The 25,961-nt window shown below is 32.1% G+C and overlaps 1 protein-coding gene across 1 annotated transcript in view; it reads right to left on the minus strand.

Moving 5' to 3' along the window:
* Nucleotides 1–3,862: 3,862 nt before the first annotated feature.
* LOC127721320 (uncharacterized) overlaps nt 3,863–25,961 on the minus strand; it is a 33,290-nt gene continuing 11,191 nt past the window's right edge. Inside the window, exons 3-12 of the mRNA XM_052228054.1 lie at nt 23,671–23,746; nt 22,816–22,910; nt 21,355–21,602; nt 20,305–20,408; nt 18,666–18,798; nt 17,055–17,136; nt 13,951–14,041; nt 12,225–12,373; nt 9,038–9,179; nt 3,863–6,118 (exon numbers count right to left, since the gene is read on the minus strand). Coding sequence (XP_052084014.1) covers nt 5,974–6,118; nt 9,038–9,179; nt 12,225–12,373; nt 13,951–14,041; nt 17,055–17,136; nt 18,666–18,798; nt 20,305–20,408; nt 21,355–21,602; nt 22,816–22,910; nt 23,671–23,746 — 1,265 coding nt within the window. The 3' untranslated portion in view covers nt 3,863–5,973. The remainder of the gene's footprint in view (nt 6,119–9,037; nt 9,180–12,224; nt 12,374–13,950; nt 14,042–17,054; nt 17,137–18,665; nt 18,799–20,304; nt 20,409–21,354; nt 21,603–22,815; nt 22,911–23,670; nt 23,747–25,961) is intronic.

Here is a 25,961-nt window from a genome sequence, read left to right on the forward strand (position 1 = left end):
GTTAAAGGCTATTCAAGGAAAAGTGTATATGGAAAGGTTTGGCTGTTTTAATACCCAACCACCCTTAACTTTTATTTTCATTTTGTAGCAGAATTGTATTTACTTTACTTCCACCATATTTAATCCCACAGAAAAAATATAATGTAGTGATCAACCCATATTTTTCCATGGAATAGTCCTAAGGTAAAAAAAATACAAACATAGAAAAGGTTTAAGAGTTTTATTGAGATAAACATTTGTACACAGTGATATGGCACATAAATGAATAAATCATTTAACAACTCTATCAATGTTAAGGACTATTCCATAAAAATGTATGGGTTTGGAGGGGGGTTTAAATACCTCATCAACCATAATTTTTATTTATATTTGTAACAGAATGTATTTTCTTTGTCCCTATTACCCACAGACAAAATATAATGATTGTGGTGTCCAACCATATTTTTTTTCCAGGAATAGTCCTAAAGAAAAAAATCAATATAAACATCCAGATGGTTTATTAATTTTATTGTGATAAACATTTGATCAGTGTGATATGGCACATAAACAAACAAATAATTTAACAACTCTATCATTGTTAAGGACTATTCCAGGAAAAAATGTATGGGTTTGTAAAAGGGGGGAGTTTAATACCCCATCCAATCAACCACGATTTTTATTTTCATTTGTGACAGAATGTATTTTCTTTGCCTCTATTTCCCACAGACAAAATATAATGTGATGTCCTCACCTCCCATGTTTTTTTTCCTGGAATAGACCTATAAAGGTTAACACAAGGTGATTTATTTAAAAATCACAGTGAATGCGGGTTATTGGTGATTCACTCTATAGATAATACTGACACATTTCCACCTAAAACCACCAAATTCCTAGTGAATTAATTATTCAAAACCAGCAAGAGTGTTTTAGACTGAAACTGTCTGATTGAACCACCGCTTTTCTAAAATTAGCACTAATTTAAAAGTAACTTAAAGAATATTGGCTGTACTATATGGTTCAATTAACATCTAGCCATCAATTCTGAAGAAAAGAATTGTTTTCAAATTTGTAAAATATGAGGCTGGGTGGCTAATAGTAGAATCAAATATACTTTCAATGGTATTTTTATATGTGGTATATTTTGTAAAAATCATATAAACCTAAAATTTCTGTAATTTCAAATTAATGCTTGCATTTAGAAATCTGATTGTAGTAGGGAGATTATGAAACTGTAAATAATGCTTTGATCTGAAATGCTTTATGTAAATAAATATAATTTTTTTTTTAAATAATAATAATTTTTTTCGATAATCATAACAATTTTTTAAAATAAATGCTATACATTTTGTGTACTTTCCATGTTGCCAGTTTTGCTTTATTATAAAATGAGATGTTCGAATGGCAATCAGAAACATAATATTGTTTTCTTTCCACTTTATTTTTTTCGAAAATTTTATTTCACAAATCATCATTGAGTAAATTTACTGACCATACCAATACAAAATTATCTATGTAAATTATGTAATACCTTGGTAAGAAATAGATTTAACGGAATAACAGTACTGTATTTGTAAAGCTGCAACTGTCAGTTGGGAATTAGTGAATTAGAAGAATTTGAAGAAGTGCCACTATCAGTTTAAAAATTGACGGTCTCAAATATCTATTTTACAGAATTTGATCGCCACAAATTCTGTAAAATAGATTTTTGAGACCGTCAATTTTTAAACTGATAGTGGCACTTCTTCAAATACAGTACTGTTATTCGTATTCTAATGCAATACTCTTGCAAAAGAACAAAATTGAAACATTTTAAATATCCCAGAAACCTCAACTGCGATTGCGCAACGTTGTTACTAGAAACCATGGAATTGATGGCGGACTTCATCCTATAAAAATTGGCATTAAGGATGTTTCCTGATCTTCTTTTGACTCTTTTTCAGATATTCGAATTCCTCTGTTTTTTTCCATGTAGTGCCATTAAATATTTTGTCCGCTAACCACTAATTTTATTTTTAATCATTTTATAATATACAGTTTAATAAGCCATTTTTGAAAACGTTTACAAATCCTTGTTATTTTTTCATAGTTTCTGAAAGAAAAAAAAGGTGCCAATATTGAATGTATGAAAAATTTAGAGATAATCATTTCTCGCTAAATTTTCAATGGCTCATATCTCAAAAACAAGGACACTGAACTTTCAATTTCTTTTCTGCGTTTTTCCTTCTGTCATTACAAACTATAGATTTATAAGTCTTTTATTAGGCTTGTTATCTTGAAACAGAGCAGCAAACATCCTTAAATGACTTATACTGCATTATAATTAAATATAACTATGAGGTAAAGAGTGTCAGTTAGAGAGACTACAGCAACCCTTAAACAAAAGTTCATCAAAATAAGACGTCTAGAGGTCATCATACAATCTTCACTGAAGGTAGAACATCTCAATTATTTTAAAATAGCAAAACATAAAAAATTCAATTGGCAAAAATTTAGACATATGGTAAATGATCAAAACAAAAACAGCACAAGTTACGATGGCCATCACCAAATTATTAGAAAGACAAATATAAGGAAATTAACATTAACTGACAAGATTAGACAGGCACAAATACATAAAATAAACTGTTGACACAGAGATATGTCTCGCTTGTATGTAATTCGGATATTAAAATTAAAATGGCAATGCTGACACTAGTACTATAACCAGCACGCCTCCACTAAGTCGTAGAGGTGAGACAAAAATTTTATGTACATGCAACATATATTGGTTGGTTGTGCCCTTGAAAAGGATAATGATCAAATAATAAAATGATTTTTTTATCAATGTCTCTGCAGAATAGGAAAGCAAGTAAAACATCATTCCATTACAAGGGTACGGCAAGACATGGCCTATTTATAGTAGCAGCTTTTTACTGAGTTGAAATTAAATAAAGCAGAAGAAATATTTCATTCTGTCAACAATTCTTGGTACAAAAACAAGATAAGAATATATTGAAAACATTATTCTATGGAAATTATAATGCAAACAGAAAACATTTTAAATTGTCAATAATCTTTGAACAAAAACATGAGTGAAATGTAAGGGGCGGAATTATTTTATGAGCATGTGTTGTAAAATACAAAAAAGGGCCATTCATAAAAATTAAATTCTATTGTGTAGCATTCAGTGAGCAAATTAGTCTATAGGCTTTGAAAAATTTTATAATACTGAAAATAATAACTGTAAATGTAGTCAAAGATTCAAGTTAAAATACAAAGTGAATCTATATGAATGTGGATTCATTTATTTTCGTGGTTACCAATTTTTGTGGATTAAGGGAATATTGTACTTTCATGGACATTTGATTTTGTGGTTTTGCAAAAATCTCCATACAAGCTATAGAAAATTTGAACTTCGTTAAACATTTAAATTCGTGGTTCAACTTTAACCACGAAATCCATGAACAGTGGTATCCCACGAATAAACCTGAATCCACAGTACCTTGCAAATAATTTTTTGGTTTTAACACAATTAACATATCAAAATTATAAAAAAAATCATTAATATTTCATAAAAACATGTAAAACATTGGCTCCAGTAACTTAATGATTCAAAGAATATATATTGTACAAATTAGTTACAGACAAAAATGATTCAATATCTCCTTTACCACAACTACATATTTTAATAGAATTTTTCAAATTACTGGCTTTTGATTCCGGAGTTTATATTTTTTCGACAGGTTACCTTCTCTGTGGTTGGACATTCGGTCAAGTAAGAGCAACTTGAAGAAGTAAAATCAACCTCACAATCGGTACAATTTAGGGGGGAAGTTTCTGTTTTATGTTTTCTATACATGACAAAATCATCGGAAAACAGTAACCCCCCCCCCCCCCCCCCCAAATTGCACCCTCGTTTTATATGTTTGATTTTATTTCTTTTGGTTGCTATAACTTGACTGAGTACTAGGATGTCCTACCACAGATAAGGTTACCTGTCAAAAATTATATAATCCAGAGTCAAAAGTCGGTAATATGACAATAGTCTATTGCAAAACTATTCTATGTGACATACAATGTACCTGCCAATACATAAATTCTAGGAAGGACTTCCTCTTTTACCTGTAAAAACTTGACATCTCCCTCTTTGGACTTGTCACCTACTGGGGAGGTCAAAATCTCACTCCTTAGAAAAATCTTCCCTTATTTACACCCTATTTCATCATCATAGACGGTGAATTTGAGTAGTTTTGACAGTATTTTCTGATTGGTTTTCACAAACAAAAAAACAATGCATACGTGTATTTGCATACTTGTAAATAGACATCCTAGGTCATCAAGAATGTTGCAGAAATCATTCTTATGTACACATAAAAACTGATTTAACCCAACCCAATTAGGCTATGAGAACCAATGTGTTGTTCATTGAGTTTTCAAAAATAAGATGTCAGGTTGCAAGGTTGCCAAATTATAATACAGTACTTTCTCAGTACTTCAAAACTGTTATACTATATCAGTACAATACTTTCACAGCACTGGATTTGTACTTCAAGTTGAAAGCAACAGTCTATACTTTTAATGTGTAGTACATGTTATGTAAAAACCTTTTTTGTACTAGTTAAATAGTTTTAAATTATGAACAGTTTCAGTAAAATTACCCATCAAATAATACTTAAAAAGAAGTGCTACATTATTTATTTAACCTTCATAGTACTACACTAAGAAGGTATAAAAAACGGGTACTTCGAATTTGCAGTACAACGCTAGTACTGTAAAAGTATGGTACTAAATTAGTACACTTCTAGTTTGAAAACACCACGTATATACATCACTATTAAGTTATTTAGGTATATTTTCAGTACTTTAAAATTATAGTACTAAATAATTATACATGCAAAAGTAAGGGTGTGGATGGGGGTTTACAGAAAAGAGAATAATGGGCAAAAAATATAAAGAATAGAGAATAATGAGGTGCTCAAATATAAAGAATAGAGAAAAATGGCCTAAAAAATTAAAGAATGGAAAAATGAAGGACCCCCATCCAGACCCTCAAAAGTAGCTGTGTAGGTATTGAAACAATCAAAATGAAATTTACAACTTGCATGACAATTTCTTAACACAAAAATAATTGCTTTTGAGACGAAAATAATGAAGTGTGTTAATCAGATATGTGCAATCATTCTATCCTGTTTGAAATCAAATTTTATTTCATCCGAAATTGGTTTTAAAAAAGGTCTTGTATCAATCAAAATAAAATTTAAAACTTGCGTGAGAGCTTGTTATCACAAAAATAATTGCTTTTGAGACAAAAATGATGGAAAGTGTCAAGTGTCAATGAAAGGTACTACAGTTCAACATAGTGTAAAATGAATTTGATGATGTCAACCATTTTGATTAAGATAACTTATTGCAATCATTCCTAACACCTATTTGCAATTAAATAATATTTCTTGTAACAATAAAAATTAAATTTAACTTGTTGAGTAGCCTTTGACAGCTTCCATATACCAATCGTGCAATTAATGAAAAATGTGATTTACCCGGAAAGAGGCTACATATTTTTAATTTTGATATTTCACTAACTAATTAGTGAAATGAACTATTATTATTCTCATACTGCCTGATCATAAAAGAAAATTGACTAGACATTTTTAATAGAATGCACTGCAGATTATGGAGTATTCTCCCTTCCCAGACTTTTCATAGTACATTTCATATCATTTATATCTCCCATGATTATGGTATAATCTCTGTATCCTTCACTTATGGTTTTTTATTGTCTTCTTAATTGGTATCTTCTGCCCAATCCCCTATTGGTATACAATATCAATAAGAATCAATTTTATAGTTATCTGTATCTCTATTAGACATCAATGTCAGATACTATATCTAACTACCACTGTAGTTCAAATTTAGTTACAGTAATTTTTTAAAAAATCATAATGTAGGACTGCAAACTCCAAAATATATTCCAGAAATTGATTTATGTATATATAGGTAGGCGGAGTTGATTATTCATTTTCTAAAGGCAGGTTTATGTCTCCTATTTCCAGCTGATGGTAGTTCTACCATCAGGAAACTATCGTCCACACTTTTCTTGCAGTATTTGTAGAAAAGATCAGCAGATTTACACAAAATATCGTCCAGGTCAATCTTCACACTGAAAAGAAAAAGATATAATATCACCATGTCAATTTTCACAATGAAAAAAAAATTCAGCAATTATTCCATTTATATAGGGACATAACTCCAGAACAGTGATAGTGATGCCACCAAAATTCCAACTTGATCTGTGTCTAATGGTAATAAGCATTGTGGGTGAGTTTCATAACAATTGGTTGAGGCAAAGTAAAGTTGAACGGAAACCAATTTCATATGTACATACGGATGTAAACCGTAATGCCCCCTTTGAGATAAAGGATACTACAGATACAGTTAAGTCTGCCTCATATCTTGACTTACATCTAGAAATTGACAATGAGGGTCGGTTGAAAACAAAACTTTACGACAAAAGAGATGATTTCAGCTTCCCAATTGTGGACTTTCCATTTCTATGTAGCAACATTCCAGCAGCGCCTGCATACGGAGTATATATCTCCCAATTAATCCGTATTCCTGGGCTTGTGTTTCCTATCATGATTTCCTTGATAGAGGATTGCTGCTCACAAGTAAGCTATTAAGCCAAGAGTTCCAAATGGTGAAGCTGAAATCATCCCTTCGTAAATTTTACAGACGCCATCATGAGTTGATTGACCGTTATGGAATAACCGTTTCACAGATGATATCGGATATGTTCCTTATGTTGTAACTACAATACCCTTCCCTTTTCACGAATGTGACTTACCGAATTAGACTATTTACCGGATTTGTAATAACATAAGCAACACGACGGGTGCCACATGTGGAGCAGGATCTGCTTACCCTTCCGGAGCACCTGAGATCACCCCCAGTTTTTGGTGGGGTTCGTGTTGCTTAGTCTTTAGTTTTCTATGTTGTGTCATCTGTACTATTATTAGTCTGTTTGTCTTTTTATTTTTGGCCATGGCATTGTCAGTTTGTTTTCGATCTATGAGTTTGACTGTCCCTCTGGTATCTTTCGTCCCTCTTTTGTCCATGACGGGTAGCATAAAAACAAATACTGTAAAATCAGAAATTATTGCGAGGTTTTTACTACTGCGAATAATTTGAGTATCGCAATAATAAGAACTCGCATTCAGATATCTGATACATATATCTGTATGCATATTTTCCAGAAATCGCAATAATTAATCTCACATTTATGTCCATTCTTCAAAAATTGCAATAATAAATGCAGGCAATAATTTCTGAATTTACAGTACCATGCAAGTCAATCTTCACGCTGAATAAAAAAAAAAAAAAATATCTTGCAGGTCAATCTTCATATTGAAAAAAAATAATTGAAATTGATATTTAAAATAGTACTTTTTGAAAAATTCTGTAGTAGATAGACCTTGATGATAGATCAAATCCCCTGATACAATTTTTAAATAACATTTCCTATGGAACATTCAGGTACAGTTTAGTAACATTCGGCCCAAAAGTTTCAGAGAAGATTTTTTTGGAAGTTTCAGATCATAGACAAAAGGATGGATGACCAACCGCAATAGCTAACGCCAAGTGTTGGCAACAGCTCACCTGGCCTTTGCGATTCTTTAAAGAATTATTTTTGGAATGCAATAATAGAGCTGATTAGTGATTCCAAGTAATTTTCCAATTTGAATCCTTTTTCAATTATGCAAAGTTCCCATTAGATCACCATGTGGAAATTGTCAATGAAAATTAAGCAATATAATTGACCTTTGATTCTAAGACTAAAGTGGGAGTGTTAATTGTTTATTGAATGCTTGCATGAAGATACAGCTGCCGACACCCAGTGATATTGTTTGCCTCAAATTACAGCCGAAATTCGGCTTTTTCCCCTAGAGAAAATTCCCAATTACTAAAAAAAATGGCTTAAAATTCCTCCCAAAAAGTTTTACATTTTCCCAAAACAGTGATTGCATTGGTAGTAATGTTTGTAAATATCGTATTCATGATATTATTTTGATATTAGAAAGCACTTTTGAGATCCGGTTTTCTGATCAGAATCATCATGGTGTTTGTAACACATGTGGTTTTCAATGCATTAAGTACCATCATTGCTTCTGTTTCTTTCCCCTCTCCGAAAAGTACCTTTCAGGTTGAAAATGTCTGACAACCAAAATATACATGAAAACAACAGTGCAAAAAAGACAGCAAAGGTCAGCAAAAATTCGAAAATGTGTTTAGAATAAAAAATACAAATTTCCCAATTTCCATAAAAAAGATGCATTTTTCCCAATAAAAAAACGGTAGAGGTAGTTTTGAAAAAAGACAACAATATCACTGACACCAATTGTGATGATAAAACAGATGGCCTTTGTATCAGTGCAAAAACTTAATTGCAAAGTTTGGATTTGAATTAGTAGAATCTTCATGTTACAAATGCTTTAGAATGAATGAAACTAACAAATCATCATGGTAACCAATGAAAAACTTACTTGTTTATTACAGTTAAGACTGCAGCAGTGTCTGTAATCTAGAAAAAATCTCCATGGTAACCAATATACAACTTACTTGTTTATTACAGTAAAGACTGCAGCAGTGTCTGTACTCTGTAACAAATCTCCATGGTTACCAATATAAAACTTACTTGTTTATGACTGTAAAGACTGCAGCAGTGTCTGTACTCTGTAATAAAACTCCATGGTAACCAATATAAAACTTACTTGTTTATGACTGTAAAGACTGCAGCAGTGTCTGTACTCTATAACAAATCTCCATGGTAACCAATATAAAAATTGCTTGTTTATGACTGTAAAGACTGCAGCAGTGTCTGTACTCTGTTACAAATTTCCATGCGATATGGTAACCAATATAAAACTCACTTGTTTATGACAGTAAAGACTGCAGCAGTGTCTGTAATTTAGAACAAATCTCCATGGTAACCAATATAAAACTTACTTGTTTATGACAGTAAAGACTGCAGCAGTGTCTGTAATCTAGAACAAATCTCCATGGTAACCAATATAAAACTTACTTGTTTATGACAGTAAAGACTGCAGCAGTGTCTGTACTTTGTAACAAATCGTCACGACATTCCTCTAACAAAGCTAAACACATGAACAGCTCAAATGTATATTCACATTCTGTATCCAACCTGGCTGTTCTCGTTATTCCACCTGTAATACACATAATGCAATTATATATTAAAAGAAAACTTTATTTAAATTCTGTACAGTTTTCAACTACAAAGCATAAGCTCTAGAGAGCTTTAAGACAACTCTAGTTTTGTCAAAAATTCGTAAGGGTTCCGCGGAACCCAGTTCTTGCCTACTTTTGCTGTTAATCGCAGGCTCAACAAAAATGAGGAAAAAAATCAATAAAAATATTCCTTTAGATACTATCTTTTGATTGTAAGAAGCTTCTGTCAAAGTTTGGTATAAATCAAGGATAGTTTATGAATCTAATAAATGTTTTAAAATCTTTAACTGCAGACTGTATTTAATGTTAACTGGAAGAAAAACTAAGTCCATTTATCAGTAAAATACGGATAAACAGGTACAAAATATTAACAAAATTTCCTTCTAGATACTAGCTTTTGATCATAAACAAGCTTCTGTCCAAGTTTGGTACAAATCCAGGATAGTTTAAGAAAGTTATTAAAATTTTAAAAACTTTAACCACAGAGTGAATGTATTGTTTCCTGGCAGAAAAACTAAGTCCATTTATAAGTAAAATACAGACAAGAAATTTTTTTTTTAACAAATTCACTTCTGGATACTATCTTATGATCATAAACAAGCTTCTGTCCAAGTTTGATAGAAATCCAGGATAGTTTAAGAAAGTTATTAAAATTTCAAAAACTTTAACCACAGAGTGAATATTTGTGGACGCCGCCGACGACGACGTCGACGGAATGTAGGATCGCTATGTCTCGCTTTTTCGACTAAAGTCGAAGGCTCGACAATAAAACCACCTTGCAAGTTTAACTTATATTCTATAATATTGTTGGGTTTCCTAAATACTGTGAAAGTATTTTTATTCGTGGGTATCAACTTATCTGTAACTTTTCATGTTCAACTATATACCAATTATCAAATCAATATTTTCAAGCATGACGAAAAAAAGTGAGGAAAACTGATTATTTGAGTGAATTTTCTAAGTCCAAGGACCATAACTCTGCACAAAATCATCAGACCAGAACAAAATTTGAACTTGATCTGTAACTTGTCATGATTAAACTATATACCAATTATCAAATCAATATCTTCAAGCATGACGAAAAAAAAGTGCAGAAAACTGATTATTTGAGTGCATTTTCAAAGTCCAAGGACCATAACTCTGCACAAAATCATCAGACCAGAACAAAATTTTAACTTGATCTGTAACTTGTCATGATAAAACAATACATCAAATATCAAATCAATTTCTTCAAGGACGAAAAAAGAAAGTGTGGAAAACTGATTTGCCAGACTGACGGATGGATGGATGGAAAGACAGACGGAGTGCAAACTTAAAGTCCCCTTCGACTTCGTCAGTAGGGGACTAAAAAGTGGGGGAAACCTTTTTTCAAACAATTTTCTATGTTCAACGACACAACTTCTGCAAAAATTACCCAAACTTGATGAAACTCAAACAAGATCTATTTCTTCTTACGATGTGACTTTATACTATTAAAATATCTCATTAATTGGTTCAAGTTTTATAAAATTACAGCAGCAAATACAAATGTCATGCAATTTTCCATGTCAAAGGGCAACACCTTTCTCAGTATAAGTAAATGCACAAATCTTCCAAAAGTTCATTAAATGAATTCAATTGATGCTGGCAAAATAGAAAGAAGTGCAGAAAATACAAAATTTCAAGCAATTCTTTTAGGTCAAAGAACTGCAACTACACAAGGCACAGTGGGACAAACTAGAACTGTAATTTCTGTTGATTTCAAAATGTCTCATCAATTGATTCAGGCAATACAGAGAGAAGTACAAAAAACACAAAATTTCAAGCAGTTTTCTATATCAAAGGGCCATAACTCCAAATATTACTCAAACAAGATCATTCCCTTCTAATTATGAAATGATAATATCCCTAATATCTAATCTAAAGATAGAAAACATCTTGGAGGGACAGATTGACTGTTCTTACACAACAACTGTTTACTCTTAGTCGGACTGTTTCCTAAATATATATAGTTTCCTTCAGCTCCACCAAAATGAGGATTGTAAATTAAAATGAGGCAAGGCTGCAATTCACTTGTAAACATTCTCATTTTAGATTTTAGATTTTATCTTATTATCAAGATTTTACAAACACTAAAAAAGATTTTGTTTGATTATTTTTTTTTTTATTCTTTTCATCATAAGGGGAGATAACTCATATAATTATTAATTTGAATTTAAATTATTAAAGAATGTACAGACGTTTTCCATTTTGTATTATACCATGACACATAAAGAGTAAGATGACCCTAATTTTTGTTGAAATTTTTGAAAAAAACATTTTATAAGAGTTAACTCATTTTATTTTCTTGAAATTTTTGTAGATTACTTTTCTTTCTGTTCATTTATCATTATGATTTTTATTATATCAGTTAGGAAATTTAAACCATTTGTTTATTTCATGATGATAATGGTGGATGGCTGTTTAAGGTCCAGTGGTAAATTAAATGCGTATTCAGGATGAAAACATGATAATGTGATATAAATAAAACCCTGCTTTGTACTCGATCGACATGCTGAGCCAGCTTTATAACGTGCTAGTTCACAAAGTAACAGTCCGCAGGAACACATGTCACCCTACCAGGACACGTTATTCTGACTATGAGTCAACCAGTCTTTGCTCTTACTTCTAAATTCTGCATTCTTTGTGATGAAGCAGCAAATACAAATCGTCAAGTCTTTGATTTGACCAGCTGGGATTTGAACCCAAGGCCTTCTGCCCTCGAGGCCAGCACACTACCAAAAGACCACTGATGTAGCTTGTTTAGTTAACTTTAGCTTTATGTCTTACAGCCGGACTTACATGCCTCCATAAAAAGTATCTATGTTATCCTTTGATACTGCTATCAAATTAAAGCAACTGATTTGACGACAGAGTTTTTCGAGTAATTCTGATGCATAACATATCATGCATAAGCAATGTCACAAAAACAACATGTTAAACTTGGAGGAGTTAACTATTATCTACGTCTGCTACTGTATCGTATAGCATTTAACAGCAAATACCTAAATTTTGGAATTCTTTCATTGTCTGTTTCCTACGGGCAGTTTCTGCCTCTAGAGAGGAGAGTTCCAAATGATGACTACTAAGTATCTCAAAACATCTGAGTGAATCCGGAAAAGGCATTTCTCTCTTAAAACCAAGTAACAACCACCTGCAAATTAAATATAGAAATTTTTTAAACTTGTTCCTTTTTACCTCTAAAAAAAAGAATTGAATTTACACTGTAAATGACAAAATGTCGAGAAAAATACTTTTCTCTTTTACTTGACTTTCAGTACTAGTATATATATATGTTTTTACCCCTAGAACTTTTTACAGCATATTTTGGATTCATATATTTTACTGAGTATAAGTTTTTGTGGATTAAGGAAAAAATGTATTTGCGGATATTTGATATCATGGTTTTGTCAAAGCCTGCATACAAGCATAAAGAAAATGTTTACTTGGTTGAACATTTAAATTAGTGGTTTACTTATTCCCGAGAAATACAAGAAAATTGGTATCCCACAAAAACTAATGAATCTACAGTAAATTTCTTAGGAATTTCATTTCATAGTTTTGCTGTTGTAAGAATTAAGTACTTGAAGTTCTTAAATTTGTGCATGCATTTATTTATCACGATTATTGCGATCGTTGATAAAAATCGAATAATGCAATCAAAATTTAAAATGCAAATTTTATTTTTGAAAAACTTATCCTGTTGCAATTTTAACAATACCGTGGAAATAAAAAAACCTAAAAGTAATTCTTTATTCACAGTACTTTTAAATGCAGATCTTCAACAGCAGAACAGCAATAAAAGCACAGTTCCCTATGTTTGGTTTTATTTCACCAAATCTCTTTATTTAACTTCTCTATAGTGGGTTTTTTTCCAAAGTAAATTAACATTTTAGTGCCACATGAACTGTGAGATGTAGAAGAGCAATAACACCACTGTTCCATTACTTTTGCTTTTCACAAGTACCAGTGATGTCCCCCCCCCCCCCCCCCCCCAACCCCCTTTTTTGATTGTTTTTGACAATTGTTTTGATTTTTTAATATATTCTGTTTTCTGTAATTACACCCTCCTTTCAAAAATCATGGATCTGCCCCTGAGAACATTTATTGATTGGTGTTTATAATTAACAACACTTATTATTGTGCTATTTCGAGGTTGTCAGTTTTTTAGTGGTGGAGGAAGCTTGGGTGCCCGGAGAGAACCACCAACCTCGGTAGAAGAAACTGACAATCCTAGTCAATTAAACATTGGAGTCCAGCACACCTGCCACATGTTAGATTGGAACTCACAACCTCAGTGTTGACAGATTAGTGATACAGTAGTTGGACTACTTAGATCACTCGGCCAACTAGACCCTACCCCCCAGAGAACATGTCTGTATAGGAATATTATGTCATGAATTAATACACCATAACCATTCTTCTGCATTATAAAATCTTGAATCATCAGATATTTCGGCCATTTTGGGGGTTAAGTCCTTTATCATAAACTCTTTAGGGCTGTTCCAAAATTTACCAGGAGGGGGGATGGAGGCACTCAAATTAATTTAACTATGGGTGGCTGCATTTTCCTTTATTAGTAAATTGTAAGACCTTTAAATACACTGAAAATTTTTAATATTTATGGTTATCAGTCTTAAAAAAAGACCTCCCATGCCCCCCATGCATTTAATTTTAAATTAGCCCTTACAATACCTTATGGTTTTAATGGTTTAATTAATTATCAATTACCTATGACAAAACATTAAGTCTCCCATATCATGTTGTCGTAAATGCTGAAGTAATTCTAAATCCATCTCTTCTAAAAGTTCCACAACCAGTTCTGAAAATAGAAAATGTGTGAGTCTTCCAAGTAAGATGTCTCCAAATAATAATACTTCCAAGTAAGATGTCTCCAAATAGTAATAACAGAAATTTCCAAGTTCATCTTTGAGTATTGAAACAACCAAAAATCATTCAGATAAAAATTTAAAATAGCAGTTGCACATCTTCATTTTTACAATGTTTTATCATTATAAAAATTGCAAAAAATAACAAGAATGTGTCCATAGTACACGGATGCCCCACTCGCACAATCATTTTCTATGTTCAGTGGACCGTGAAATTGGGGTCAAAACTCTAATTTGGCATTAAAATTAGAAAGATCATATCATAGGGAACATGTGTACTAAGTTTCAAGTTGATTGGAATTTATAAACTTCATCAAAAACTACCTTGACCAAAAACTTTAAGCTGAAGCAGGACAGACAGACAAACAGACGGACTAACAAATGAACAGACGCACAGACCGAAAAACACAATGCCCCTCTACTATCGTAGGTGGGGCATAAAAATCTTGAATGTATCTCTTGAAGTCGTTATAATTGATCTGACTTCGTGTCTATTGATCATCAATCATAACAAATAAATGTGGTTAGTGTCCACGTGTGGACACAGATGATGCCCCCGCTTGCATATCATATAGTTATAAAGGGACATAACTGAAGAACGGTAAAAGTGACGTTACCCAAATTTGAACTTGATCTGAGTTTTGTGGTAATTAGCATTGTGTGTAAGTCTCATAACATTTGGTTGAGGCTAACTTAAGTAGAGAACAGAAACTAAAAATTCAGCAATTTTTCTATTTGTAAACACGCATAACTCTAGAACGGTTGTGTATAAGTTTTATAACATTTGGTTGAGACAAACTAAAGTTAGAGAACGGAAACGAAAAATTCAGCAATTTTTATGTTTATAAAGGGACATAACTCAAGTTACAAAATGGAAACTAAAAATTTTGCAATCTTTCGATTCATAAATGGGCATAACTCAATAATGGTTAAAGTGACACTACCCAAATTCAACTTGATCTGTGTTTTATCAGTGGAAGTCAAAATTAAACATTGCATTGTATAAAGCATTGATTGTAGTTGATTCAACTATAATAATGGACAAAGGAAGATAACTCCAATTTTAAAAATTACTTGATATTTAGAAGAAAATAAAAATTTTGCAATTTTTCCATTTATAAAGGGGCATAACTCTAGAACAGTTAAAGTGATGCCACCAAAATTCAAACTTGATCTGTGTTTTGTGGTAATAAGCATTGTGTATAAGTTTCATAACATTTGGTTGAGGCAAACTTAAGTAAGAGAACGGAAACTAAAAATTTTGCAATTTTTCCATTTGTAATGGGGCATTACTCTAGTACTGTTAAAGTGACGCCAACAAAATTCAAACTTGATCTGTGTTTTGTGGTAATAAGCATTGTGTATAAGTTTCATAACATTTGGTTGAGGCAAACTAAAGTTTGAAAACGGAAACAAAAAATTTGTACTTGATCTTAGTTTTGTGGTAATGAATATTGTGTATAGGTTTCTTAATGTTTGGTTGGGGCAAACTTGAGTTAGAGAACAGAAACTAAAAATTTTGCAATTTTCCATTTATAAAGGGGCATAACTCTAGAACGGTTACAGTGACGCCACCAATATTCAAACTTGATCTGTGTTTTGTGGTAATAAGCATTGTGTATAAGTTTCATAACATTTGGTTGAGGCAAACTTAAGTTAGAGAACGGAAACAAAAAATTTTGCAATTTTCATGTTTATAAAGGGACATAACTCAAGAATGGTAAAAGTGTCGCCACCAAATTTTGTACTTAATCTGTATTATGTAGTAATAAGCATTGTGTATAAGTTTCATAACATTTAGTTGAGGCAAACTTAAGTTAGAGAACGGAAACGAAAAATTCAGCAATTTTCATGTTTATAAAGGGACATAACTCAAGAATGGTAAAAGTGTCGCCACCAAATTTCGTACTTAATCTGTATTATGTAGTAATAAGCATTGTGTATAAGTTTCATAACATTTGGTTGAGGCAAACTAAAGTTTGAAAACGGAAACAAAAAATTTGTACTTGATCTTAGTTTTGTGGTAATGAATATTGTGTATAGGTTTCTTAATGTTTGGTTGGGGCAAACTTAAGTTACAAAATGGAAACTAAAAATTTTGCAATCTTTCGATTTATAAAGGGGCATAACTCAATAATGGTTAAAGTGACACTACCCAAATTCAACTTGATCTGTGTTTTATCCGTGGAAGTCAAAATTAAACATTGCATTGTATAAAGCATTGATTGTAGTTGATTCAACTAAAATCATGGACAAGGGAAGATAACTCCAATTTTAAAAATTACTTGATATTTAGAAGAAAATAAAAATTTTTAATTTTTCCATTTATAAAGGGGCATAACTCTAGAACAGTTAAAGTGACGCCACCAAAATTCAAACTTGATCTGTGTTTTGTGGTAATAAGCATTGTGTATAAGTTTCATAACATTTGGTTGAGGCAAACTTAAATTAGAGAACAGAAACTAAAAATTTTGCAATTTTTCCATTTGTAAAGGGGCATAACTCTAGAACCGTTAAGTGACGCCACCAATATTCAAACTTGATCTGTGTTTTGTGGTAATAAGCATTGTGTATAAGTTTCATAACATTTGGTTGAGGCAAACTTAAGTTAGAGAACGGAAACTAAAAATTTTGCAATTTTTCCATTTATAAAGGGGCATAACTCTAGAACGGTTAAAGTCACGGCACCAAAATTCAAACTTGATCTGTGTTTTGTGGTAATAAGCATTGCGTATAAGTTTCATAACATTTAGTTGAGGCAAACTTAAGTTAGAGAACCGAAACCAATTTTGGGAGGTACGAACGTACGTTCCAAAATTGATGCAGACGGACAAGGGTAAAACTTAATGCCCCCACCACTACGGCGGGGGCATAATAAAAATACATTCAAACAAAAAGTTCTGATTTTACAGTAATACTCGTGTCCTGTAAAGTCTTATTACATACCAATCTTTCTGACCATGCCCTCCTCTGTGAAGTCTTCTTGTATCTTGGACATATAATGTGAGAAACACCAATAGGTCTCCACCTACAATAAATATAAAAATAAGGAGATGTGGTATGATTGCAAATGAGACAACTATCCACCAAAGTTCAAATGAAGTGGATGTAAGCAATTACAGGCAACCGTGAGGCCTTCAACAATGAGACAAACCCATACTGTATAGTCAGCTACAAAAGGCCCTGACATGAAAAATATGAAACAATTTAATTTAGAAAACTAATGGCCAAATTTATAACAAAACAATTTACGAAAAACAAATACAAAGACATGAACCAACGACAACCACTGAACTGAGGATCCTGACTTTGGACAGGTACATGAAGAATGTGGCGGGAATAAATGATCATTACAAATAGAAAATATAATAATTGAAGATGAAATTCATTTCTTTTTACATTGTGAAATTAACAGTCTTATGCTGTATCCTTGACATGAAATGTGGAAAACAACAGTAAGTCTCCACCTAAGACAAATATATCATTACCAAGAGAAGATAGATTAATTGAAGATGAAATTCATTTCTTTTTACATTGTGAAATTAACAGTCTTATGCTGTATCCCTGACATGAAATGTGGAAAACAACAGTAAGTCTCCACCTAAGACAAATATATCATTACCAAGAGAAGATAGATTAATTGAAGATGAAATTCATTTCTTTTTACATTGTGAAATTTACAGTCTTATGTTGTCTTGGATATGTAATGTGAGAAACACCAGTAAGTCTCCACCTAAGACAAATATATCATTACCAAGAGAAGATAGATTAATTGAAGATGAAATTCATTTCTTTTTCATTGTGAAATTAATAGTCTTATGCTGTATCCTTGACATGAAATGTGGAAAACAGCAGTAAGTCGCCACCTAAGGCAAATATATCATTACCAAGAGAAGATAGATTAACTGAAGATGAAATTCATTCCTTTTTACATTGTGAAATAAAGTGTTATGTTGTATCTTGGACATGAAATGAGGAAACAACAGTCCGTCTCCGCCTTAACAAATGATCTTTTAACATTTGTGTTACCATTCACAAAGCAAGTCTGTACCGGTAATTAAAAATATTTTAACGGGTTCTGCAGAACCCTCTCTCTTGCCTGCAATTGCTACTGTCAGTGTAAATGTTTTTTGTTTACGGTCTTAAAATAAGTCCATTTATCAGTAAAATTCGGAAAAAAATCATAAAAAATCAAACTTTTTGCTTTAGATGCTATTTCATGATCATGACGAAGCTTCTGTTCAAGTATCGTATAATTTAATGAAAGTTTTACAAAATTATTGATGTCTAAAAAATTTGACCTCAGCCTCTTTGTAAATGTCAAATGCAAAAAAAACCTATTAATCTATCATAAAAAAAGAAACTTGAAAAAAAAGTTTTCAAAATTTTGTCCTTGATACATGTACTGTGTTTTGATCATGTAGAATTTGGATGCAAACTAGACAAAAAAGGTCAACCAATTATAAGTAGGATGATACCCATGACCTCAGGTCATTTAAGACAGGTTTGCAGTAATTACCTCTGAATCAACAGGGTTCGTTAATAACATAAAATTACCTCTGAATCAAACACAACCAAGAACCTGGCTAAGATATCATTCATGCCCTGGGCATAACCAATCTTTGGATGAAATGCTGCAAATGTGGCGAGTACTTCACGTAATACTGTAAGGTTAGGATTCAATGGTCCCCTAAAAGAAATACATGTAAATTTATGGTTAAATGGACAACGGTCAAACTGTAAAGTAAATATTCAATGGTCCACTGAAAGGAGGAATTTTAATGTATAACAGAAATTGTCATGCCATCTTATTTTTAATTCCTGCTTAAAATACTGGGCATGTTGGCAATCTTGGTTTGATCATTTTGAGCTCCTCAGTGGTTTTCAATTTAAAGTGCTTGATATTTGTTTTATTTGTGAAAATTTTAGATTTTTAGGTTTTTACGCAAAGAATATACAATAAAAATGGCAACATCTGCCATTTTTTTAGACTGATGAATATACCAATGGATGGACAGATAGATGGATGAATGGATTGAAAAGACAGATAGATGAATGAATGGATTGAAAAGACAGATAGATGAATGAATGGATTGAAAAGACAGATAGATGGATGAATGGACTGAAAAGACAGATAGATGAATGAATGGATTGAAAAGACAGATAGATGAATGAATGGATTGAAAAGACAGACAGATGTATGAATGGATTGAAAAGACAGATAGATGTATGAATGGATTGAAAAGACAGATAGATGTATGAATGGATTGAAAAGACAGATAGATGTATGAATGGATTGAAAAGACAGATAGATGAATGAATGGATTGAAAAGACAGATAGATGTATGAATGGATTGAAAAGACAGATAGATGTATGAATGGATTGAAAAGACAGATAGATGAATGAATGGATTGAAAAGACAGATAGATGTATGAATGGATTGAAAAGACAGATAGATGTATGAATGGATTGAAAAGACAGATAGATGTATGAATGGATTGAAAAGACAGATAGATGAATGAATGGATTGAAAAGACAGATAGATGTATGAATGGATTGAAAAGACAGATAGATGTATGAATGGATTGAAAAGACAGATAGATGTATGAATGGATTGAAAAGACAGATAGATGTATGAATGGATTGAAAAGACAGATAGATGTATGAATGGATTGAAAAGACAGATAGATGAATGAATGGATTGAAAAGACAGATAGATGAATGAATGGATTGAAAAGACAGATAGATGGATGAATGGATTGAAAAGACAGATAGATGGATGAATGGATTGAAAAGATAACTGCAGTATACCACCAACTGCTTGTGGGATATACTTTAGTAAAGTTAACAGTAATAGAGGAGGGTCTGGATGTGGGGTCCTTCATTTCTGTATTCTTTAATTTTTTAGGCCATTTTTCTCTATTCTTTATACTTTTTGCCCATTATTCTCTATTCTTTATATTTTAGCACCTCATTATTCTCTATTCTTTATGTTTTTGGTCCATTTTTCTCTATTCTTTACATTTTTTGCCTAATATTCTCTATTCTGTAAACCCCCATCCACACCCTCAGAGAGTATATGCCAGGAAGTCTTTAAGAGAAAAATGACTTCGAACAATCTGAAGATATTCCCCAAAATAATTTTTTCCCACAAATATATGTATTTGAAAAAATATATTTTCAATACATACTTACTTGAAAAAGTCTTGGTCCCTATCAGTTCGAGGAACATCCTTATCTATCACTCTCAAATGGCTCCACAGGTTTTTAACATTTACATTGTGTCTATTCACCAGTACCTAGTAAATAAAAAAAATTAATTAAAAATTTAGATATATTTTTCGAGAAATAATTTTTTTTTATAAATACTGTGGATTCATTATTCAGTCAGGGGCAAGTAACTTTTAAAATTACCTGTACAAGTAATGTTGAAAACGAGGCTATTATAAATATTACTTATATAAGTAACTTTTCTAAATATTATTTTTATAGGTGTCCAATTATACAGATTTTACTAGCTTTAACAAATTTTAACAGTCATCTGGTTATTTCTCCCATGAAATATATAAGCTAATCCTTCTGAAAAACTTATTGCCTTTCTGACGCACTTATCTTTCATATCGATGCTTCTGGGTGAAAGATTGGTCTCTTGGGACTATTAAAATATCATTTTGCTTGAAAATCTTGAAGGTAGATAGATATAAATAGATAGAAACTTGTGATTTTATTAAGACTTGAAGTTATTTTTAATTTGTAACCCAAAACAATTACATATGTTCCTTAAATATTAAAGTGTTATTACTGATTCTTTCAAAGATGTGTAAAATAACTTATTCAAGTAATATTTTTGTCATTATTTTTAAAGTAACCCTTTACCTCTATAGTCCTCTCAAATTTAATAAATTCTTAATTTTATGATATAAAATGATGTAAAAATTCAGGAAAACTGCATTAAGTCCATGCTTCTATTGAGATTTAAAATAACTCTATTGAGTAATTTTATAATTTTTAAAAACAAAAATTACCTATATAAGTAACTAAGAAAAATAACTTGTTTAAGTAACGCCCCTGACTGTTATTATTCCTGAGGTATAAAATATTTGAATTTTCCAAAAAGAGTGTTTTTTTCACTATTAAGGGCTAATTTATCAGATGGAAGGATGGAAGGCACTCAAGTTAATTAAATATTGGTGGTTGCATTTTTTCTAAAATTTTGTAAGGAAGATTTTTAAGTACTATTCCTACCTGTGATTGAATTCTCATAAAATCAATTTTCTGTTTAAGTTCTGGGGAATTGATATTCAAATCAGGAAAACTTTTTGACATCGCTTTAAAGTCTGGGTCAGCTGTCTTCATCTTTCCTGCCATGAGATTAAACTGTAGTGTCTCAAACTCAGATATTGGGTCGTTGAACTCTCCGTCTGGACTTCTGACAGCCCTGTTCGTTGTGTCTATCTGGTACCTGGCCACTAAACCTTGTTCCAGTAGTGATGCTATAAAGTAAAGTAGATTTATCAAATGTATTGTATGTTAGGCCAAGAGCCACAGACAAGAATAAGAATAAGAATAAGAATATTTATTGAATCCAATTAAAGGGCCCGTTTCCGAGCATATACATATATATATATAGTATTAATTATACAGTAATTTTTAAGATATATCACCTTAAAAATAAATGATTAAATAACTATACTCCATATCAGATGGTGTTTGAAAATAAATAAAATGGAATATTAACCCTCTCTAATACGTAAAATTAAATAAACTACTGTAACATCACTGCTACATGTATATTTAGTTAGTTACTGGAATGCAAATTTTCTCTTATTTCAAAACAAGTACTTATAGATCTTGACACTGACATATTAACATTTTCAAACTCACATGACACGTCTTGAACATTTATCAGCATTTTAGCTCAGAAATTCAGATACCTTCCAAAGCACCTGAGATAATACTCAGTTTTTGGTGTTCATGATGCTTAGTCTTTAATTTTCTGTCGAGGTATTGTAGACTGTTGATTATCTATTCTTTTTTCCTTTTTGGTTATTGTATTGTCTATTTTCTTATTTGATTTTCATATCCACATTTTTAAAAATTCAAAATCTCCATTAACATCACTTGGAAGATAGATTCAAATCATGTTTTGTGATTTAAAATTGACACCTAGATATGGTGATGATGATTTTTGTTTGCTTAATGTACAGTGGCAAATATTTCATGCATGTTCAAGACGAGAACAAACTAACAATTAATACAAGAGGTAGATCCTGTAATAAGGGGTCAACTGGGATGAAGAGCTGTAAATTTGGAATGCCTCTGGAAAATGAGTGTATATTAGAAAGGGACAGAAATTTTGTCTTGGAACAAGCCACCTACATTTACAAACCCTCAAAGGGAAAAATGAAGGGTTGTTACAATGGTTCTAAATGTGTAAGTATATATAGAGTGAGAGCATGGAACTCTCTCTACACAATGCATCTGAATTAACGTCCCAATTCTTACCGGACATAGCTACGAATTTATACAGTCTGCACAGCCATAAGAGCATCCCACTTTGGCAAGCGTTTTAAATGCTGGTTGGAAGAAGACCAAGTAATGACCCTATTTCTATAAAGCAATCAACAATTGGGGTCCCAAATATTGTTACAATTGCCAGTTATAGGGTAAAGAACTTTCAATGGTATTTTTATACACAGAGTATACCTCCAGGTTTGGCATTTAACATCAGCATGGTCTTCCATCTTGATTTCTGTTCATGGTACTTCATTATATAATCAATCAGTATATCTTCCCTTTCTCTGTAACAAAACAAAAAATGTAAGCCGATACAAGGTGTGCTATGAAAAATAAAAATTTGAAGGAGAACAGAACAAACTCTTATGACAATAAATAAGGCTAAACTCACCATTTTCTGAAGCGGTTGCAGAAACATGATTAATCTTTGAATTCACCTATTCAGAAAATGGTTTATTCAAAGATGAATCTAGCAATGTCAAGGTTTTGCAACAAACTGATCTGAATGGTATTATTTGAAATATTTCGATGAATCAAATTAAATGTAATCATTTTTATGTAGATTGTTGCAAATACACATATACATATTTTTTGGGCTGACATGCTTGTTCAGTGTACATAATACGTCCATTATATTTTGCCCTTTCTTTTCAACTTCTCACAGTAAAAGATATTAAATACATCTGTCTATACAGAAGGTCACATGACGACTCCAATATGTTTATTCCGTGTGATCAGGTGATAATATGTTGTGTGGTTGCCGTCTTATTGCATATATTAATATTTACTCTACATGTACAGTTACTGTAAATAAATTTCATGTTTTGCCCTTTATAGATGACTTCACAGAAATTGATTTTGCGATTTTTAAATTTTAGTGGTGTATTTATATTGGGCATGTTAGGGACGATCCTAATTTTACATACATTTGTATTTCCATTATTTTCTACTTGCAAAAATCATTATAAATAAATAGGTTTAATAGCAGTATATTTTTTAAGTCAACACTTTAGTAACAGTACATGTCTAAAGACACAATTTTACCTTGATGTTGACGAGCAAGGAAAAAATCCAAACAAGAAATGCCAGACTTTCTTTCTTATACTAGGATCAACTCCACCTGTAACAGAAAAGAAATCAATTAAATGTAAAGCAATGTAATATTACCCACAAAACATATCATGCTTATGGAAAGCTACATGTAGTACTTTGCAATATTCTATTACAGTACTAATACTACATGTAGACACGTCATTACCACCACATTCTGTATGTGCCTGTCCCAAGTCAGGAGCCTGTAATTCAGTGGTTGTCATTTGTTGCTGTGTAACATATTAGTTTTTCGTTCATTATCTTTTACATAAATTGGGCTGTTAGTTTTCTCGTTTGAATTGTTTACATTTGTCATTTCGGGGCCTTTTATAGCTGACTATGCGGTATGGGCTTTGCTCACACTACAAACTGCTCAGAGTCTGAAAAGACCAGTTTTTGTGCTCAACCAGTAAAGTCGAGCACAGATTTTACTCAACTTGTCTCGACAGTACTTAACTGTACTCGACTTTGGTCTCGACTTTACTTACATGTAATAAGTCTGATTCAGTAATTAATGATCTTGGTGTAGTCTGAAATGGTCTCGACCAAGGCTCGACCTGTCTCGACCTGTCTCTACTCAGTCTCGACCAGTCTCGACCTGTCTCGACTTCTTGACCTTCAAGTTTAGTGTCAACTGGTCTGAATCAGCCCATCTAACTAAATTAGATAATGATAAAAATTCCAGGTTATTTGGCAGGGCTCACACTACTTCAGAATAATAGGGAGAAGAGACTTCTCTTTTTGAAATTGAGAGGGAGAAGTGGTGAGATTTGAAAGAGAAGTGCTTATTCACTCGTGGCGCTACAATGTTTGGTTTTTATACAATCGCAAAAAAATTTTGCAGTCGTATATTGGTATGATGTTGGCGTCGTCGTCATCGTCGTCGTCCGAAGACACATTCGTTTTCTCACTCTAACTTTAGTTTAAGTGAATGGATCTCTATGAAATGTTACCATAAGGTTCAATACCACAAAAGGAAGGTTGGGATTGATTTTGGGGGTTATGGTACCAACAGTTAAGGAATTAGGGGCCAAAAAGGGGCCAAAAATAAGCATTTTTGTAACTTCCAGACATAACTTGTGTGTTAGTGTATGGATCTCTCTGACATTGTACCACAAGGTTCCATATCACAAACAGAATGCTGGGATTGATTTTTGAGGTAATTGCCTCAAAATTTTAGGAATTAGGGGCAAAAAAAGGGGCAAAAAACAAGCATTTTTCTAGTTTCATGATAATAACTTATGTGTAAGTGTATGGATCTTTCTGAAATTGTACTACAAGGTACCATACCACAAAGGGAAGGCTGGGATTGATTTTGGGGGTAATTGCCTTAAAATTTTAGGAATTAGGGGCCAAAAAGAGGAAAAAAACAAGCATTTTTCTAGGTTCATGACAATAACTTGTGTGTAAGTGTATGGATCTTTATGAAATTGTACTACAAGGTTCCATATGACAAAGGGAAAGCTGGGTTTGAGTTTGGGGGTAATTGCCATAAACGTTTAGGAATTTGGGGCCAAAAAGGGGCCTAAAAACAAGCATTTTTCTAGTTTCCAGACAATAACTTGTGTTCAAGTGTATGGATCTCTCTGAAATTGTACTGCAAGGTACCATACCACAAAGGGAAGGCTGGGATTGAGTTTGGGGGTGATGAATCATAAGGGGGTTCAAAAAATTTGGGGGAGGGATTTTTTTTTCCTTTTTTCCTTTTTTTTCTTTAAAATGTTCCGTTTTAAATTGGTTATTTCTGATTTATATATAAAAGCAAATAATAATGATATGGTTTGAATATATGTAAATTAAAATTTTTAAGTTCTTAGACCACATTTGTTCTGTGTCAGAAACCTATGCTGTGTCAAATATTTAATCACAATCCAAATTCAGTGCTGTATCAAGCTTGAATGTTGTGTCCAATCTTGCCCCAACTGTTCAGGGTTCGACCTCGGCGGTCGTATCAAGCTGCGCCCAGCGGAGCATTTTATTACTATAATACATTAACAATGATTAAGGGCCATATGTATCTTATTTATTTTTATATTGTTCAATTTGTTCCTGGGTATACAATTAAAGTAACTGTTCAAATCTAAAGTTGTTTAATTTTATCATATCTAGTTGCACAATCATATGAGTCTTCTTTTCAGAAAAAAACAATTAAATATCTGGCACTGATAAAAAAGATTTTTTTTTATATCAAAAAGGAAAAGAAAGTTGTTATATCAATTAACAAGAGTGCACACGCTGAAATG

This window comes from Mytilus californianus, unplaced genomic scaffold (genome assembly GCF_021869535.1).
Source record: "Mytilus californianus isolate M0D057914Y unplaced genomic scaffold, xbMytCali1.0.p SCAF_12, whole genome shotgun sequence".
NCBI classification, from domain to species: Eukaryota; Metazoa; Mollusca; class Bivalvia; order Mytilida; family Mytilidae; genus Mytilus; species Mytilus californianus.